Raw genomic sequence first — 20,539 nt, forward strand, 5'->3', positions numbered from 1 at the left:
GTGAGATCTTCGATGAGCCTTGCAGATGAACAATGATCCTTGCATACAATCTGTGCCACTTTTTGGACGTTTTCGTCAGTTTGCACAGTCACTGATGGTCCTGGTCGCGGATCGTCGTCAATGCTCTCCCGACCATCACAAAATCTTGCATACCATTTAAACACGTTCGTACGGCTCAATGCCTCACTACCGTAAACAGTTGGAATCATTTGAAACGTCTCTGTTGCACTTTTACCCAATTTGAAACAGAATTTAATGTTGGCACGTTGCTCCATTGCTCCGTTTCGGACCAATGTTCAGCAGGTACTGTCAGTCACAAGATCCATACACGTCGACACGTGCAACTTTGCCGGAAGAAAGTCGAAATGTGTTGCTATGTAGTACATATACTTCTCCATAGATGGCACTGGCGGTTCCGTGGCAAAAAAAAAAAGTCACCTTTCCCACTGGACGGACTGTGTATATGATTAGGGCTGACCTGGTATGTCTTAACAATTAATAAAGTTACCTTTGTTGTTTATGCAAGGTGTCACTGCATAATATTGGGTGTCACAATTAAAGTTATCCTATTCAGAAGCCTCTGGAGCCTGTTCAAAGCCTTGGATTGTACTGAAACTTAGTATAGAGGCAATGGTGGCCATGGGGAAGCGAATGGTGATGAAAAAAAAAAGTTCAAATTTTCACCACCAGGTGTCTGGGCTTATTAATAATTAACATAAATTACAGTGACTGAAATGAAATTATACATGTGAAATATATAACTTTACATGCTCCAAGGGGGACCATGCACCCCTTTCAGGATATCCATGGTTGCATTAGAAAAAAAAACAGCTTAATTCCTTAGAAAAATAACTGCATAACTTGACATTTACTTGCAAACCCAGGGTATATGAATTATACTTTTGTGTTTATAAAAATAATAACAAAATGATAAAATTTACAGTATTTATAGGCTATAGAAATGCTGGAAGTGTAATGTTGATAGATACCAATTAATCTCTCGCATCCTAATATACAATATACATTTGCATATAAAGCAGTGAAAAAAGGATTTGCTCAATATTAAACTAAATACTGTTATTCTAACACTTACTGATATATTGGCAGCAACCTTAGTGGGGATGATGAAACCAGACAAGAACGATAGCAGCAACCAGAAGGACCACTTGAAAATATCCACAGAGGAGCTTCATGAAGAGTTCCACTACACAGTAATCGAGAAGGAGAAATTGAATTCCGGCAGCTCAACAATCCCCAGCTGTGCAATAATCATATTTACAATGATCGCTTCCATGTTTCAAAGAAGATACTAAATAGGGAGAACTTTAAAAGCTTGTGAAATGTTAACTTGCTCACTGTGCATCGCAGACGGATGCACTGTTCCTAGCGTGACTTAACCCATGCTAAAAAAAATTGAGACGCTTGCAGCATGAATGTTGTTTTTGCATTAGTAATTTTTTTTTAATTGTGAATATTAATACTCAATGTCATGAAAAGACAATCGCTTAACACAGCAGAATTTTTTGATACTCAAAACTGTATTTTTGTAGATGTAAGTTAATTTTAGACATGCACTCATATGAACATAACTTTAATGACAGTAACATGTATTAAGACTCAAAAAGTTATGCAAGTGAACAATTGTTAGTAAGACCATAATTTTTGTAGTGGAAGCTTCATTTCACATTCGTAACCTTTCAACTAAATGCAAAGGCAAAGGACGGTAAGACAATAGTTTAATCTTCACGTGGACAATCAAGAATTGCAAGTTATATTTCATTGTATTTTACATATTCTATTGGTCTGTTCATTTAATATTACAAAGAATGTACACACAATTATTTGGAAGCTAGAACATTCCAGAATGCTCATGGATACGTGACAGACGCAGCAAATTTTCGTTAGCAACAGATATTACAATTCTATTGGTAACCAATAAATAATGCTATCTAATATATGAACATTATGTTTGCATATAGGGCACTAAACTAAGTTCTCATATTTAGCTAGAAGCAGATATGACAATAATTCAATAAAGTATTTATACTTGCCTTTGTTTGCAGTTTACACTGCAACATTATCTAATTCTCACTAAATAATAATAGTTATATTGAACTGGCATATATTTAAACAATTTGTAAAATTATATATACACGTTGAAAAATACATTCCAGCACAACATAACAATTAATTACGGAGATTGTTATGGAAGCATATCCAACAATATTTTCACAACAATCGAGAACTTACATTGTTATTTCTGCAAAATAACTAGCTTCAAGTAGGGATGGCTAAGATGATATTTAAACATGCTGATAACATTTTATATAAATTTGTGATGACTGCAACAATACCACATAAATAATATTTTAGTACTGGTCATGATATTATATGACCTACTCTGGAATATACCTAAGTGATAATCTCAAAACTGTTTTTCCCTACAACGTTTAACAGAAGCATGTAAGTTGCTTTGGGAATAGAAGGATTCTTCTCTGTAATATAGACTGTAGATACGTAATGCTGTGGGGATTTTTGTCACAGAGCTCTCCAGCGTGTAACTCTTAATTAAGATGCTGAAGCAAGACTGATTACATATCGTAACATTAATTAAGCTTTGCATATGGAGAGTCGCTCCCGGTAACGAGTTTTGTCGATGGAGTAATGCCTTCTTACTTTTTTGGTGATTAAAAGGTATGGTACACTACTTCGGGTGTGGTAAGAGACTAATTCTTGTGAATTGCTGTTTGATTGTTGTCTTGTACATGCGAAGAATTCATGATACTCTGTTCTGCAACCACAGGTGTTGCGGAATTAATGAAAACAATAGTAGTAACATCAGCAGCTAAAAATGTATTTCCTCAACACACACAGGTCAGGGAAGCTGCCACAAAATTTTCTACTTTGAGAATTGAATTTTTGGCTTCTATGGACATACAATTTCCTTTGTACTGCAACTTTATACAATCTCCTATGGGTTACATGCCGTTAAATAGTTGACGATTCCTTCTTTTACTTATTTATCCAAGGTTTATACACTCCTTTATTATCCATTATTAGCCATGCTTAATCCAACACTTAGATCTGAATTTACAAATTTTGGGACTATATTCTATTTTAAGAATTATAATACAAATATTTTAAATATAACATACTTATGCATCTTTAAATAGATTAAATTTTTTATTTGTTGATTATATGGTTTTTATATTTTGAATAATTTGACTTAATAATTGCACAAAAAGAAATTTATAAAAAAGGATGCTTTTATGCAGTGTATTATATACACAAATCTACCCGAGCTCCCACAATTCTACAGAAATCAGTATCCTGGAAAAGCACAAAAAATATAATCCTGAATTTTCCACAAAACTTTTCTCAAGAATTTGTTTTTTCTCAATGGAAATTGAATGAATAAAGATATGTGTGTGTTAAAAAAAAAAAGGAAATACATTTCTAGTTACCGAAAAGTTCTTACTACTATTAATTATTACTTCTGCTGAACAGATACAGGAAGACTAAAATGTTCGGTAATTTGGCTGGTCCAATTAGAACCATATTTTCTAGTTAGAAAGAACACATGTAAAACGTGTGCTGAGTTTTCTATACTTGAGCATCTTCATTTGTTTCTACATACAATTACTATGAGGACATACAATGACACAAAACAGAACAAATAATATGTATACTATATCTTATAAAAGTAACCATTTCATTTGAGAATGTGACAGTTGCTTTTTTTTATCCACTCTGTGTGTGATTAACTGCTAATGATTCAGCAAAGAAGTATAGCTTCCATAAATATATAACATTTTAAATATGTGTATATGAATGAACATACATACGTATGAATTTATATTGCATACTATCATGGAATTCACAGAGTTTTAATTTTTCATTAAGGGTTGAACTTACTTTTCATATATAGATACTAAATGAAATAATTAATATACATGAGGAAGCATGTAAGTTAAATACGGTACAACCACTACCACTTCCACATTATTCAGATCGATGTGAATATGTAGTGCTTGTAAAGCTTTCTAAATATTTTATCTTCATTCATTATGTATGTAATGTCATAGAATCTCTCTGTCTGTCTTCTCTTACATGAATTATATTTAACATTTGTGTAACTTTTATTACCATTTGTATGTAGCTAAATATATTTCACATGTAAAACTTTTTTTATACATATAACTTGTATTTAGCACCAAACTGGAGTTGTTTTAATGAATGCTAGTCCTAAGAAATTATTTAGTAAAAAATTATAACAATTTAATGGTGCTGTAAATTGATTTTGTAGAATAACAATAAAAGTATTTACTTGTAAATTTTACTTTTAATAAAAATCTACCAAAAACTTCACATGAAGTACTGTCATATGCTTTGTTATCCTTATATTTTATGTATGCAAAACAAGAAACAAAGAAAATGTACATTCGCTTGTGGAAAAGTTTGCTTTATTAAGTCCCATAGTATAAACTGTTTGTTTGTTAGAATTTAAGTCAACATTATGCACAGAAAGGCTAATCGGGACTGTACCTACAGTTTAAAGTGGAATTTGAATCATTATGCATCTCCACTGACGCCTTGATTACAAGATGACGATGCTGCTACTATGAAATTGGGGAGGTCCTATAGTTTAAAGTGAGACTGAACAACAAAAATATATCCTCACTAGAAATCGCACCCAAGATCAGAAGACAACAGCATAAAGAAGTAATATTTCATACCACTTAATCTTCACAAAATTCACCAATATGTACCTTATAAATTTTCAGATTTATATATATTGTGTTGGTGACTTTTGCCAAATTTAAGGTTATGAACGTGACAACATTAACCACTGTGCCATTGGAGGAGGCCAAGAAAAGAAGCTGGAATTCCAGAACAATAGCCACATGCATCAAGGAAGTGACTCAAATAAACAAAGTGCTGAATGTTGAGAACTTTCATCAGCTGACACCTGGGGATACCTCTTATATGTCATGCAGGCACGGCTGAGGGAAGTATGCTTGTAATGATGGTGGGAAGTTACCAGGCATTAAAACAAATTCCAGGTAAACTCAGGCAACAAGGAAGAGGACCTGTCAACCTTTATCATGGAACCTTTTTCTTATGTTTCAACCCAAAGCTATTCTTTCCCCTAATGATGTTGCTGAAATAAATTGTATGTAGTTTCAAGTCACTAATCTACTGCTGAATCTTTTAAATGCCTCTAGAGATAAGAATATCAAGAAGGATTGATTCATTTTGATATAATGGGTGCTTCAGCACATAGGCTACATTTGTCAGTCATGCAATACGGGAATATGACACTTAACTAAAACAAAATTGAGGTGAGACCTCGAAACAAGAAAAATAAAATATATGTGTTAAAAACTTCCTTATTCAATTTTAAAACTAATTCATTCATTGCTTAACACGATCTAAAACTATATTGTCTCAGAGGACTAAAATATTCTTATCTATTAAAAGCCGAGGCTGTAAAGGACCACTCATCACTAGGCTTCAGATAGTTATGCATTTTGCATATAGCATATGCAAATGCATATTTTCAGTGTCTTCAGGATATATTGCATATTTTACCGATTTTTTCTTACAAATACATATTCTGCTGTTCCTGTCTGAAAATTTGTAGTTTCCTTTCCTTTGGAGCAATTCAGAAACATGATTCATTTGTCAGGTGTTCTTCGTAGTCAAGACCAGTTTGTTATCTTTGTTCGCCGGTGAGTCACATCTCTCTGGAAATGCCCCTGCTAGAACAGGTGCTAATGCAATGCAGTGCTAATGCACGTAATTTTAATCTTTGTCTACCAGTTGTTTTCGAGTGGGAGAATCGTTAGTTTTACGGTGGCTGTGTGATACTGCAGTGCGAAGGAGAAGCGAGCGATCTGTACTTTGTTCAGTGCGTATGTAAAAGAATTTAAAGATCTTTCTATCGACGGCTCAGTCTTGTTTTGTAAATACTGCGAAACATCAGTGTCAGCTGGAAAAAGGTTCCATAGTGGACTTACGATAAAGATACATATACAAAAACCATATGTAAAATTTGGTCAATTGAGGGGTCTAGTGAGAGAGGGAGCTATGCCACAAATCTTGAAAATTTTATTTTTTGCCACTTTCAGTCTTCTCCTACCATCTGTCATCTATCATGTGAACTACAACCATGTGGCATAGCTCCCGCTTGTTCTGCAGCAGATTTTCTGAGTTCTTGAATACGTCCTCATCAGCATTTTGAGTGAGAGAAGGAGCTATGCCACTTACTGATGGTGTCTGCAATAGGAGTGGCAGAGGTTGCGTTGCAGTAACAGGTGCTAGATTTAATATCAGCCCTGAAGTTAAAAGATCTCATGGCAATAATGCCTTATATTCCTCCAGTTTTTCGTGGTGTTTTCCAAATACTAAAATACATAGAAACAATGGACAGTGAAGATCCTCCAGAAGACATATGAAGTTGTCTTTATGTAGATCATATGTAACCCTGTGAACATGATTTACACTCGGGCAAAAGTATTTAAGCCTTGTTCAAAGTATTTAATGTGCTAGATTGATTTTTTCACATGGGTATACTACAACAATGTACCATACATGTTCATAATAAATGGTATTTATATTGAATTTCATATTTTTCCTTTTGAAATAATTTACCTAACAATATGTTCAGCAAAAAAAAATTACCCTTTGTTATACAAATTATGACTCAACGCAATTCTTTAGAAAACTCAATTTATTTCCATTTCTTGTCAAAGTGGCATAGCTCCCTCTCTCACTAGAGCCCTCAATTGTCAATAAGGTAAGCCAAACCATATTTTTTTACTTATGTAAACAGTGGAATTAATAAATAGTTACAAGCTATGACTAAATTCTCTGAGTATGATGTAAATTTTTAAAATTTTAAATGCATATTTTGATCATTTAAAGAACATATTTCAAGCATTTTAAGACCGTATTTGCATGCACATTTAAAGGTTTTTAAGTCCATAACTATCCGAAGCCTACTCATCACACAGAAGGACAAAGGACAACACAGCCCAACGGAGGATTATACTGGCCGTAGGTAAGATGCCAGGGCCTTGTTGCAGTTATCGGGATGTACTACATGGAAGTGAGGTTGACTTCTGGGTGTCTTACAAGAAGGTCACCCCTTGCACTGTTACTGCCCCATTAATAGAATAAAGTATTCACTGTAGTTCAACAATGTTGTAGTCAAGTGTAGTTTATTAAAATTATTAACAAATACAAAATTTCATTTTAACACATGAAAGTAGAAACAAGATTCATCTAGTCACAAACTAAAGAGTTAGCAAGAAAATAGAAATAACAACTTTCACTTTGCCAGTCCCTGAATTCAAAAACTTTATATATGTACAAAAATATAAAACTTGCACATAAATATTAACAATAATATATATATATATATCCACAAAATATACTCATTTGTTCCCAATAAATTTCCATATAAAAATAACAATAGATTATCAAAATTCTGCACTTATTACATTAATGTTAAAAGACATAGGGGAAGCCTGGGCAAAGATAATAGTGCATGTGTCTTAGACACATCAACAGATAGTGAATGCTGCTATATTGGGAACTAATTACAACCAAAAACAGCTGCTGCAAACAAACTGTGCGGTTGTTGCTTTTGAGACAAAAGTCCAGTGTACGTTTCAAGAAAATTTGCTGTCTTCTCATAATTATTCAAGATAAGTGAAACATGCGTACAACACATGATACTTGAAAAACTTTTGATTATTAGAAATTAGTTCATAGACAACAGAATTACTTTTAAAGTGTCATAGTTAATAAAGATATTGTTTAGGATTATTTAAGCATAACTGAAATTCTGAAAAGTATTATGCAGGAAAAGTGAACAAGCTTATCTGCTTCATCCCCTTACTTTTACATGGAGTAAGTTAGGTGTTATTTACAAATGGTCTATACTGTAAATTATCCTATATTATCCATTGCAAACAAGCATATTAGGATCTTTACCATACTGAATAGGATAGGGTATGTAGTTTGCAGTGGCAGAACATCTATTGAAAGATACAGAGGCTTCAATCCACCTCAGGTTGAAAGGTTCTACAGAAATTTGTGGTAATGAACTGATACAAATATGATGCTAGTAGCATCTATAACATGAATGAAACTGGCATCCAAACTCCTACAAACAGGCCTCCAAAACTAATCTCTGTTCGTAACAAGAAGTAGGTTGATGTTATATGAAGTGTTGAGCATGGATAATTGACAACTGTAATTTACTGCCACAAAGTATGCTGGTTCCTATGTTCCTCCATTCTTCACATTTGCAACAAAAAAAAACAACAAAAAAAAAATGCAGGGCAGACTCATGAAAGATTCATCACCAGGATCACAAGGTGCCTGCACCAATAATGAATGGGTCAGTGGACCAACTTTCCTCGTGTGGCTCAAGTTCTTCGTTCACAGTGCAAGACTGAGTAAAGAATAAAAAAATCTTCCTTCTGGACAGTCATGAGGCTTACAAACTCTATCCTGCACTGGAATATGCATCGGCACATAATGTAATATGCATATTTTTTGCTCCGCACACTACTAACAAAATATAACCCACGGACTGATAAGCTTATGGGTTGCTGAAAACATTCTTCAAACAAGAGATCAACTGTTTTCAGAAACATCATGCTGGGCGGATCACAGGCCATGCTGATATTGTGAAAATTTTCAAGCCTGCCTACTTGAAAGCTGCTTCCGCTTAGAGTGGATTTAGAGCTCCTCGTTTCTGGCCATCTAATGATAATGTTTTTTTGTTATAAAGATTTTACTCCATTACAGCTTACAGATAGCCGACTAGATATTGAAATCGGCCAAACACCAGCTGAATCAGATTGAGACATCTCTACGAAGCCAGAATCTTCATTCACTGAGTCAACTTCTCCAGCATCCATGTTGACCAGACCTTCAGGACCAGTCACGCCAGGACCTTCAACATCATCAGCAACCGAGGCTAAGTCAATCAGTCCTTTGATGTGAAGCCCAAAAATGGATGCTCGTAAGACAGGAGGCAAGCAAAGAAAATATCAATGCTCTGAAATTCGAACATGCACACCAGTAAAAAAGCAGTTGAAAGAGAAATATGATGAGAAGAAACAAAAGCAGAAAAAATGCAAGCCTTCAATGTCAGTGAAATGTCAGCTCAATGAAACTCAAGAAAGGGGTAAAGTGAAGATTTTATGGTAGATATGTGAAGAACCATGCATTCATCCTCCTGCAGAAGATTGAATTCAGTGTTGGCAGTGTCAACAATGGGTTCACGAATCCTGCACTTCATATACTAGTCGTGGGTCCTATTTTTGTGAAGAATACCAGGACTGAGTGAACTTAATTTTATATTGAGGGTTGTAACTTGATAACATTGGATTATGCTATGTGTTAACGCTACATTTTGTACTGTTCTAACTTGCTGAAAATGAGCATAATTTCACAAATTACCTTCTCGCGTTGTCCATGAATATAATTTTGTGTGTTGTTTTGATGTTCATTACCACTAATTAAAAAGTAAAAATAATTGTGAAAGTTGTGCAACAGTATTCACTTTGCCCAGATAATTGGGCAAAGCAGATAAATAGCACACATTTCTTTATCAAGCCATAACACTCTCAGGAGTTATAAAAAACTGATTTATTATCTTTTTTTATGTGAACAAGAGCTGACCCAACTAATTCCATGTATTTTTTTTCTTTGGGCCACCAAAATAGTCTGTGACATTGTTTTCAGTTAGCTTATTTGCTTTGCCTGGACTTCACCTACTACTATGCAATAATTGAATTCATTTCTTGATAATTCACATCAATGATCATGGTTCATTGTCATGTCGCAAGTATCTCTATGTTGATGAATGGTGAAACAGTGAATTGGTTACAAATTTTGCTGCTGTGCTTCAGTGACTCGCACTGCAGGAGATATTTTTCTTCATTTAACTAATTAACATAAGTTCACAGCTGCTGATTTGATTATTGACAAAAGGACTGGATGGTCGCATGTCTTATAATATTAATTAAATATGAATATGTCTGTAACTTGTGAAACAACTATAAATATTTCATTAAGAAACTTGAGCTCGCATTCATTGTATGAGTGTCATGCGAAAAATGTCAATAGTTCACATAGAAGGCAGAAGTTGATACACTTGATGCAATGCGTTACATACGAAATATCCCGAAGTTTGTTTCTGGTATTGGAGCATTCAACGCTGCACTCAAACTGAGCCCCAGGACTCGTCTTGTGTCTGCAGGGTCTATTATGCCATCGTCCCACAGTCTGAAAGATAAGCCACAGTCTCGGTTCAAAGTTCTGTTTTCTTCAGCACATTTCAAATCAGCATGCATATGCTTCCTCTTTCCTCACATAGCAGTTTTAAACAAAGTTCAACATCCGCTGAAAACCAGCTTTCATGCACATGCACAAATTGAAACAAGCACAACCAAGAGAAGTAGACAAGCTAACAGAATGGAGTTTTATCAGAGTAAATATAGAGTAGAAACGTTTTCAGCCTTACAGATACATGTTTACCTATCTTCTGCACACAGACATCTATGTGACTGAAAAAAAAGAGCTGGGACAAAAACTAAACTATGAAGAAAGATGAACTTAATTTGATAATTGTTTTCCTACATTTCAGCTCACCAATGTAAATGAAACTGTAGATTATTTTTGATAAAAAAAGGAGCTCTGTACATCCATTAATATGCCAATACTACATGCAATATCTACAAAGAAATATAAGAACTAAGGTTGACATTGAAATTGACATAGGATCAGTCTTCAAATACAGGTGGTGGACATTGAAACTGAAACACCAGTGATTATAGAATACGCCGCTGGAGGGATTGCCTGCGCCACCTGTTGGTCATGCACAGTGTAGTGGGCATTCGAGCACATAGGTATGTGCCTGCCAATCACATTGGCACAGTAGTAGGTGGACTGCATGTCAAATATTTGGTTTCAAGCAGTAGAATGAGGGACATATCAAGAGTTCCAAAGAGGGAAAATTGGACGTGGTCATCTTGCCAGTGCATCAGTAACGGAGACTGCAAAATATTTGTAGAGTATGAAGAACCACAGTTTCAAGGGCCATGGCAGCATACCAGAATGAAGGACGAACCACATCCAGGAGGAGTAACTGCAGGGAGAAGCGGAAGCTGTCCGACAGGGACATCACGGTATTGAAGAGAATTGTCTCCAAAAAGCGTAAAACCACCGTTGCAAATCACCGCAGGATTTAATACACACTTCACTAAGTCTGTTTCTACAAAGCCATCTTTCCAGAACTTCATAGGGGCAACATCCATGGCAGGGTTGCTATATCGAAACCCATGGTCACTAGCAGCAATGCCAAAAAGTGAGTTGACTGGTGCCAGCAGCGCAAATCGTGGACGTTAGACTACCTGAAACATGTCATGTTCTTGGATGAGTCCACCTTCAATGCTTTTCAGACATCTGGAAGAGTTTATGTGTGGAGAAGCCCATCTGAAGCATACCAACCAGACTGCTTATGGCCCAGTGGCCCAGAGACCCAGAGTGAAACATGGGGGTAGATTCGTTATTGTGTGAGGTGCAATATCATGGCAGTCATTGGGACCACTGATCGTTCTATACCGACATGTCACTGCCAAGGACTACAGGGCCATTCTGGAGGACCATCTGCACCCTATGGTGCAGATATTGTACCCGGATGGTGGTGCAATATTCCAGGATGATAATGCACTGATACACACTGCTAAACAGGTCACAGAGTGTTTCGATGAGCATGAACGTGAAGTTGAACATCTGCCATGGACCGCCCAGTCGCCGGACCTGAACATTATTGAGCCCTTATGGGGTATTTTGGAGGAACGTGTGCGGTGACGTTTCCCTCCACCAAAAACATGTCGTGAACTCATCAGCGTGCTTCAGGAGGAATGGCTGCAAATCCTTCTCAGCACTGGGGAGGACCTCTAACGATCCTTCCCCAGAAGACATATTGGGCTGGCGGCCCAGCACCATACTAATAAAGGTTAGTGTCTGCGTTCCAGGTGTTTCAGTTCTGTATGTCCATTTACATTCAAGATAATTCAATGAACCATTTGGTGAGTTTCAAGCACAGAAATGCATGACCATTGTATACCATTGATTTGGTCTAAGAAACAAGCCTGAACAGCTGTGACAGAAGAGAAAGCAAGTAATCCACATTTAGCCCTTATCTAAATGAAATAACCTAAATTTTGTCACAAAAACATTATAGAATGTTAGAGACAACAACATTCCATTCTCAAAAGCAGTGAACAAGCAAACAATTAAGAAATGCTCACTTACCTTGCACTGGAGAAGTAAGGACTTCCTTCTGCTTCAAATCTCTTAATGATAGGATCCTTTAGTGCTTTGGCTTCATCTTCAGTGAACTAGAATAAATAATTAACACCAGATATGAATTAGTATTTGTCACTGTACAAGAAATTCGCTGCATAAATACAGATAGGGACATAACTGATGTTACGTACCATATGTTGAGAGGTTTTTCATGTACACTACAGTCCTGTTTAACCAAATCCCGATGAATCGAATTTCCGGGTTAACCGAATTGCTAAAAAAAAAGCTGTTACTCGTGCGCGACCGTGTTTTAGAATGTTTGAAGACATCATGGTTTACATGGAACAACAAGACGAAACCTCCCCTGCTGAATTGCTTCTGAATAAACGTCTTAGAGATCGAGCTGCTAAGAAGCGTTCATCTAATCTCAAGCAAAAGAGAATATCAATTTTTTTTCACAAGTTGAATTAAACTTTATTGTTTTAGTTGTACAGCTTTTTGTACCAGAGCCTTAATGTTAATGTATTGATTGATTTGTTGATTTAAGTCCACTTTATGCACAGTAAGGCTAATCGGGACTGGACCTACAGTTTGTTTTTAAAAGTAGGATCCGAACCACTATGTGCATCCACTGGGAATCGAACCCGTGACACCTTGATTACAAGGCGATGACGCTACCACTGCGCCACCAGGGAGGCATAGATGTTACTGTAATTCATGTTCTTGAGTTAAATGACTATGACTATGTATTATGCCTACACGCTGAAATACATATGTACTGTATATCAAAATACTGTACGTAATAAAATGTATGTACTGTATATCAAAAAACCCTTATTCCGGTTTAACCGAATTTTCGTTTAACCGAAGCACCATCGGTCCCATGAAATTCGGTTAAATGGGACTGTAGTGTATTGAATTAAAGTGGACGTGAAATTCTACATATGGCTGCAAGTCCAAATAAAATCTAAAGCCATGTGTTAGCATCGTGCACATATTACTTTTACAGAATATTTCAAATGTTTCAAAAGGTCAATAACAACAATGATGATGCTAAGAAGAACGGCAAAAAAAGAAATATTAAAACTAACCTATGAGCAACCTACTTGACTTTGTATCTTTGTTGTTTGAAATAGTTGTGTGTAAAAAGAACAAGTATATGTAACGCAAGGTCACACATTGCCATATACCAGATAACATTCTACACTAGACCTCATACAACTAATCATCAAGTTTTTGTCATCTATTTATTTCCTTAGTTACAGATTCATCGTGGCTGTCTTTTAATGTGTATGGGTTGTAATACTTGTCACGTCTGTTAGTGTCCTGTGTTCAGTTGCTATGAAGCTAGATATGTATGTTATTTACAAACCTTATACTACGTTCTTACTTTTCAATCACATGTTACACAATGCAACATGCACAAGATCTGTTTTAAGCCCACTTTATGCTCAGACTAATCGAGAATGGCTCTACACTTTAAAGTGAGACATGAACCACTTGCGTAATGTGCCTCCACCAGGAATTGAATATCAACCCACCAGACTTTAAATTCAAAATACTCATAATTTCCCATGAGGTAATCGGCTAAGCAGAACCATGATGGTCTAGTCGATAGGGTATCTGACTGGCATGTGGAAGACCTGGGTTCAATTCCTGCAGTGGGTGATCTAAGGTTAGAACTTTTCATAAAGCAGCTCTGGGATTCACTCAGCCACAAGTAAATAAGTATCTGGGGCAAGCTTGGGGTGGCTGGAGAATGGTGCTGATCACATAAACTCAAAAAAATAAATGCCGAGATTGAGAATGTGTAAGGCCCTACCTCTACATTCCCTATTTGTGCATAGATGGCATGGGAAACTTTTTCTTAGTTTTTACCTTAATCAATTAATCACAAAATCAGTTTCTTCCTACAATATGCTTGCAATAATAATGACAATTATGCATTTTTCATAATTTCGAGGTTAATTAGACTCCATAAAAGTGTCGAATAACACAGATGCTGGGTCTCTGGGAAGGTATTCGCCGATATCCAACTGATACAGCTCAACCCTAACATTTAAATAAAATAATATTTTCAAATAAGCCATCACTGCACTATTTGAGCTGTTCGGGAGTAAAACTCGACCCACAAAAGTAGAGAACCGAGAAAAAACACATCCATTTCATTGTCGATTTGGATTACCCACATGCTCCCGTGTACTTTTGACAGTTACCAGCTACTGAATGGAGTTTGCTCACCAGTGTGTGAGCAACAAGAGACTGTGCAACTGGACACAATGTTATATCAATTTTGATTTGAACTTGTCAAGTTTTACTCCAAAGCCACTCATTTCTCACTTCCTTTCCCTCTTTGGGCTCTATCATGATGGTAGATATGGCACGAGAAATCACACTTTTCAACACAGATATTTAGAAGTTCTCACCTCCTTTCCTTCCCTTTGACGCTGCTCCTGTGTGATTTGAGCCAATACTCCAGCTGCTTGCTCTCCACCCATCACAGATATTCTTGCATTGGGCCACATGTACAGGAACCTTGGGCTGGAAGAAAACATCCATCATCACGCTATATGCTCACAAGCTTATTTATCTTTTATATTTATGATGTTATATACACACCAGTCCTAACGATGTCTCCGAGGTCTTATGTCGAAATCCGATTGTACATCAAGAAGTGGACAATAGGGCTCAGCCTGTACTGATACTTGATTCATTACTGCTCATACTGTTTCAATTGTCTTACAATTTTATTCTTAGTGTACTGTCTTGTCCTTTAATTTCTTTGCAATCTTTAATCATTATTTTAATTTGTACTTAAGGTTAGGTGATAGACCAGTAACAGCTGAACCTCCCCCAGCAATAAAGTCAATTCAGTGTTGCAAGAATTAAAATTTTTCAGAATACTTTAGGGAATACTTTATGAAATTTTGGCCAATACCAATGAAGTACAGATATATAATTTACCGATACTAATAACCAACATTCAACCAATTTGATATAAAATTGCAAATGGTCCTTGAAGTACATGAATGATTCATTGACCTCCTTAATAAATGTATATTTCCAGATGACAGTGATGCAAAAGAAGCTATGTATTTAGACATTTACTTTTAACCCATCCATATACCATTTAAATGCCAATTTTTTTGCCATGAAATACCATTTAAATTTGGCTATCTCCCATGAAGGTTGCACAGCAAGACAAGATGTCAAATATTGTGAAAACTATCCAAGCAATTTACGTGAAAATTTTATATATTGAAGTGGAAGTATAGTAATAAGTATGCACATATGAAGTTTACTTTGAAAGATAATTAGAAACTCACCTAATAAATTTGATCACACACATCTTTCCATTCCATTTCCATTCCTCAACCTTTTATATTTTTCCTGCCACAGCCACCTCTTCCTCACTTTCACTACATTCTTCAATTTCACTAATACAAAATGAACCCCCGTGTTCATCTCCACTTCCAAAATCCACATTTTCCTCTTCATCGCGATCGAAAAGCAACTTTTCAATCGCAGAATCTTCTACAACATTCTTATGCAACATGTTTGCAAGACGTAACAAATGAAGGTTTGTTTACATGAGAAATTACTGAACAAAACACGCTTGAAATTGTATGAAAAACTTAGCAGCACAAACATACACGTCATAGATTTGAAAGATCATACAACCTCTGCCATCTATTGAATGAAAAAGAAACTACCTGATGAAAATCGGGAACCCGTCGATTCGACGACTAGGTACGGGAAGCGAACGTCCAGTCAGGCCGTTGATTCGACAACTAGGTAAGCGGGTGGGTTAACAACTAGAATTATACTGTCTCCAAGGATAAAATTGTCACACCTGAGTTAAAATTTGAGGCTGTGAAGGGACACTCAGCACATATAAGGACAAACACAGAACTACATGGTTCCACAAAGGATTATCCTGGCCATAGGTCCATGCACCAGAGCCTCCTTCGCCTGCAGGACTGTAGTCACCGGTATGTACCATAGTATGTTTCACCCAACATTAAAGGGCATGACGGAGATGTGGAATGTGGAGATGTGATAAGAGAGATGAGGTGAGAGAGAATGTTGTGTGGTGGTTGGGACAGAAAAACAATGAGAGGGAGAAGTGGAAAGTAAAGTATTTTACGTTTGATTCTGATGGTTGATGCCCCGATGCTATGCAGGTAAATTATCTTTCTCTACACTAGCGCCACTTGTAATTGTATTAATAAAAGGTGTCAGCCTGAGTTGCATGGTCATTTTCGCCCCGGACATAAGTTACGAGGGTAATTTGGAAAGTAACTTCCATTTGGGTATAAAAGGAACACCAGGACAACGTGAGAGTTTTTATTATATACAACTGAAAGAGACAACTCTAAGCTATTTCTCTACATAACCAGCATTTCTGTTGAGACACTTTTCATATCTGCAAACAAGGTTAACAATACCCTTGTCAAAGACATCTGCCGCCTGTGCATTCAGCCATGCAGTAACACTGTCCTTGAGCTCACAGAAGAACGAGGCACAACAATCAACACCCAGGTGTATTGTGAAACCTTGAAGAAATTGCGACGAGCAATTCAAAACAGGCGACGTGGCACGTTGAGTTCTGGCATTGTTCTCGTGCATGATAACGCTCACCCGCATACTGCTGCTCGAACCAAGGACCGTCTCCAACATTTTCAGTGGGAATTGTTTGACCACCCTCCTTACAGCACAGATTTGGCCCCTAGCGATTATGAAGAAGTGGCCAAGGGGTAAAGCGCTTCAACAATGACCAGGAGCTCAAGGACAGTGTTACTCCATGGCTGAATGCACAGGCAGCAGATTTCTTTGACATGGGTATTGTAAACCTTGTTCGCCGATATAAGTGTGTCAACAGAAACGGTTCTTATGTAGAAAAATAGGTTAGAGTTGTCTCTTTCAGTTGTATATAATAAAAATTATCACAATGTCCTGGTGTTTCTTTTATACCCAAAACGAAAGTTACTTTCCAAAAGACCCTCATACATCCCTTAAAGCCACAGAAGGCCACATGGTGGAGATGTCGGGTACTACAGAGGCTGTTCGGCGTATATTTGACCAAACGCGATTCCTTCCCCTCGTACTCAGAAAGAACTTGCCCAACCTTGGTCGGGCACGTTTGTCAGTGTAGTGTGTGAGCTATAAAAGAGTGGTTGTGTTTTCTCACTGGCCGAAAATCCCGTCCAAACTGAGCCACTTTTGGGAGGAGTACGTTGTATAACTTTCCAAGTGTTCGTGTTTTCTCGCTTGGCCAAAAATTCTGCGAAAACTGAGTCGCTTTTGGGAAGGTTATGTTGTAGCCCTTTATGATGCAAAGTTCAGTGTGTCAATGATCAGGAAGTAGTGTAAGAGCAAGGATTGTGACGTTCGTTTGACTTTATTCAAGAATGTGATCGGCAAGTATAAGGATTGCATGGCCCCAGCATTCGGTTCTCCAACAAAGGGGACGAGAACACGGTCGTGCACACAAGCCACCACCAGTATGCAGGTGCAAGGTGCGGTTAACAGTTTCCAAAGACATAGTTAGATGATTCGCCATCTGTCTTTGGGTCAGTGGATTCTCTTGCATGGCCATTCTTCGAAGTTTCGCCTGCATACTGGTGGTGGCTTGTGTGTTCTTGTCCCCTATGTTGGAGAACCGAATGCTGGGACCATGCAATCCTTATACTTGCCGATCACATTCTTGAATAAAGTCAAACGAACGTCACAATCCTTGCTCTTACACTACTTCCTGATCATTGACACACTGAACTTTGCATCATAAAGGGCTACAACATAACCTTCCCAAAAGCAACTCAGTTTTGGCAGCATTTTCGGCCCAGCCAGAAAACGCAAATGCTTGGAAAATTTATACAACGTACTCCTCCCAAAAGTGGCTCAGTTTGGGCGGGATTTTCGGCCCAGTGAGAAAACACAACCACTCTTTTACAGCTCACACACTACACTGACAAACATGCCCGACCAAGGTTGGGTGAGTTAATTCTGAGTGCAGGGGGTAGGAATCGCGTTTGGTCACATACACACTGAACAGCCTCTGTATGTACACAAGGTTGATTTTTGAGTGCCTTCTCACCCTTAGGGGGGGACTTCCATGCTGAAGCAAAATGCAACATAGGGATTTCATGCCTAAGTGACAAATGACACAGCTCCTTTCAGTTTGTAAGCAAGCATTCACTGTGTATGCATGAACAATAGCCCTGGGCAACAAAATGCACACTATTGAGAAAAGAGCCCAGTCCGAGTGACACACCTTTCGATTGAAAGGTTGCATTCATTCTATGTCCCTTTGCTTAACACTACATAAAGTTATCTGTGAGAGGCAGGCAGTGGAGATGAAGTTCTTAAAGATTGTAGAGAAGACCAGCAGAGACAGAATACGGAATGTGGAGATTCAACGCAGCGAGAGTTGCAAAGCTACATGAGAGAAAAATCAGGCAGGACTGAGGTAGCTTGGATCTATGAGAAGGATGGCCTAGAGAGACTGCTAATGAAAGCTGCATACACTTCAAAAGTTATTTGGGCAGAGCTACGAGTACACTAAGATTTTGTATTTGATATTTTACATTGTTTTCCTGAAATTTTTGAAAGGGCGGAGCTAAGAGTAGACTAAGATTTTGTATTTGATATTTTACATTGCTTTTCTACAATATTTGGAAGGGCGGAGCTAAGAGTAAACTTAATGTTTTGTATTTGATATTTTACATTGCTTTCCTGAAATTTTTGGAAGGGTGAAGCTAAGAGTAGATTAAAATATTGTATTTGATATTTTACATTGTTTTTCTGAAATTTTTGGAAGGGCGGAGCTAAGAGTAGACTAAGATTTTGAATTTGTTTTTTTTAAATTGCTTTTCTGAAATTTTTGGAAGGGCGGAGCTAAGAGTAGACTAAAATTTTGTATTTGATATTTTACATTTCTTTTCCGCAATTTTTGGAAGGGTGGAGCAAAGAGTAGAGTAAGATTTTGAATTTGTTACTTTACATTGCTTTCCTGAAATTTTTGGAAGGGCAGAGCTAAGAGTAGACTAAAATTTTGTACTTGATATTTTACATTGCTTTTCTGCAATTTTTGGAAGGGTGGAGCTAAGATTTTGTATTTGTTAGTTTTCCTGCAATTTTTGGATAACACAATAATGAGAATGACTGGTGATTAAATGAAATTAGTGAAGGGACACTCCCGAGTTCAAATCCCAGTCTTGGCATGGGTGTTTCCTCATCAATTTAATCACATCATCACTCATCCTCATCTTCACAATTAGCCAAGTATGACAGAAAAGTAAAGTAAAATGAGCCAACTCGGTGGTCTAGTCGGTAGGACATCTGACTGCCACAAGGGAGACCCGGGTTCGATTCCTGGGGTGGATGATCTAAAGTTAGGATTTTTCAGACCTTGTCCCTGCAGAAAGCAACCCTGGGGCTCACCCAGCCTCAAATCAATGGGTATCTTGAGGGGTTAAAGCAGCTGCAGCATGGTGCTGATCACATCACCTCCAAAATGGCTGAAATCTAGAATGTGTGGGGCCAAACCTTCACATCCCCTAAATGTGCTTTTATGACACGGTGCTATATACGTAGGGAACTTTACCTTTCATATTTCCCAATCAATCACGATTGAAAGTCGACCATTTAATGTGCTTGGCTACTAAGCAAGCCCCAATATGTCGATGGAAAGATTAGATAGTGGAGAGTGTAAGAAGAGGGATGGATTGAAAAGTTATTGAAACAAATTTCACTATAATCATGAAATTATTTTGGCATAAAATAATTATAATTTCTTCAATTTGCATCATAATTTCCAGGTTATTTGATTTCTGCAAAAATGTATACTTTCAAAAAATTAACAATTTAAATGTGATAAAACATCAAAATGCTGGTTATTGGATGGATCTGATGACACTGGGATTGGTGCATCACTCAGGTTTAGGCAAAACTGTTTTGTTTACTTGTTCCACAGTATGTGACTGACAAAAGTGTAGAGAAAATCTGAATTGCTCACCTGTATGCTCTACCACACATCCCATAGTTGCCTGCTCCGTAAGATCCTCCAATAATAAGCGTAATCTTTGGCACCTGAGCACAAGAGACTGCAGTCACCATCTTGGCTCCATTTTTCGCAATCCCTCCAGCTTCTGCTTCACGGCCTACCATGAACCCTAGGCAAGAAAACAGATCAGTGAGAAGA

The 20,539-nt window shown here is 37.2% G+C and overlaps 2 protein-coding genes across 2 annotated transcripts in view; one reads left to right on the forward strand and one right to left on the reverse strand.

Annotated features, from left to right (window-relative positions):
* qsm (Zona pelucida superfamily protein qsm) overlaps nt 1–4,350 on the forward strand; it is a 151,493-nt gene extending 147,143 nt beyond the window's left edge. The window contains exon 8 of the mRNA XM_083142434.1: nt 1,108–4,350. Within this exon, the coding sequence (XP_082998560.1) occupies nt 1,108–1,313 (206 nt within the window). The 3' untranslated portion in view covers nt 1,314–4,350. The remainder of the gene's footprint in view (nt 1–1,107) is intronic.
* Nucleotides 4,351–7,206: 2,856 nt separating this feature from the next.
* The window catches only part of Mccc2 (methylcrotonyl-CoA carboxylase subunit 2), a 37,740-nt gene continuing 24,407 nt past the window's right edge, over nt 7,207–20,539 (reverse strand). Inside the window, exons 8-11 of the mRNA XM_083143140.1 lie at nt 20,354–20,510; nt 14,763–14,877; nt 12,343–12,428; nt 7,207–10,308 (exon numbers count right to left, since the gene is read on the reverse strand). Of these exons, the coding sequence (XP_082999266.1) occupies nt 10,191–10,308; nt 12,343–12,428; nt 14,763–14,877; nt 20,354–20,510 (476 nt within the window). The 3' untranslated portion in view covers nt 7,207–10,190. The remainder of the gene's footprint in view (nt 10,309–12,342; nt 12,429–14,762; nt 14,878–20,353; nt 20,511–20,539) is intronic.

The sequence above is a fragment of the Lepisma saccharinum genome, chromosome 21, assembly GCF_977018435.1.
Source record: "Lepisma saccharinum chromosome 21, izLepSacc3.1, whole genome shotgun sequence".
NCBI lineage: Eukaryota > Metazoa > Arthropoda > Insecta > Zygentoma > Lepismatidae > Lepisma > Lepisma saccharinum.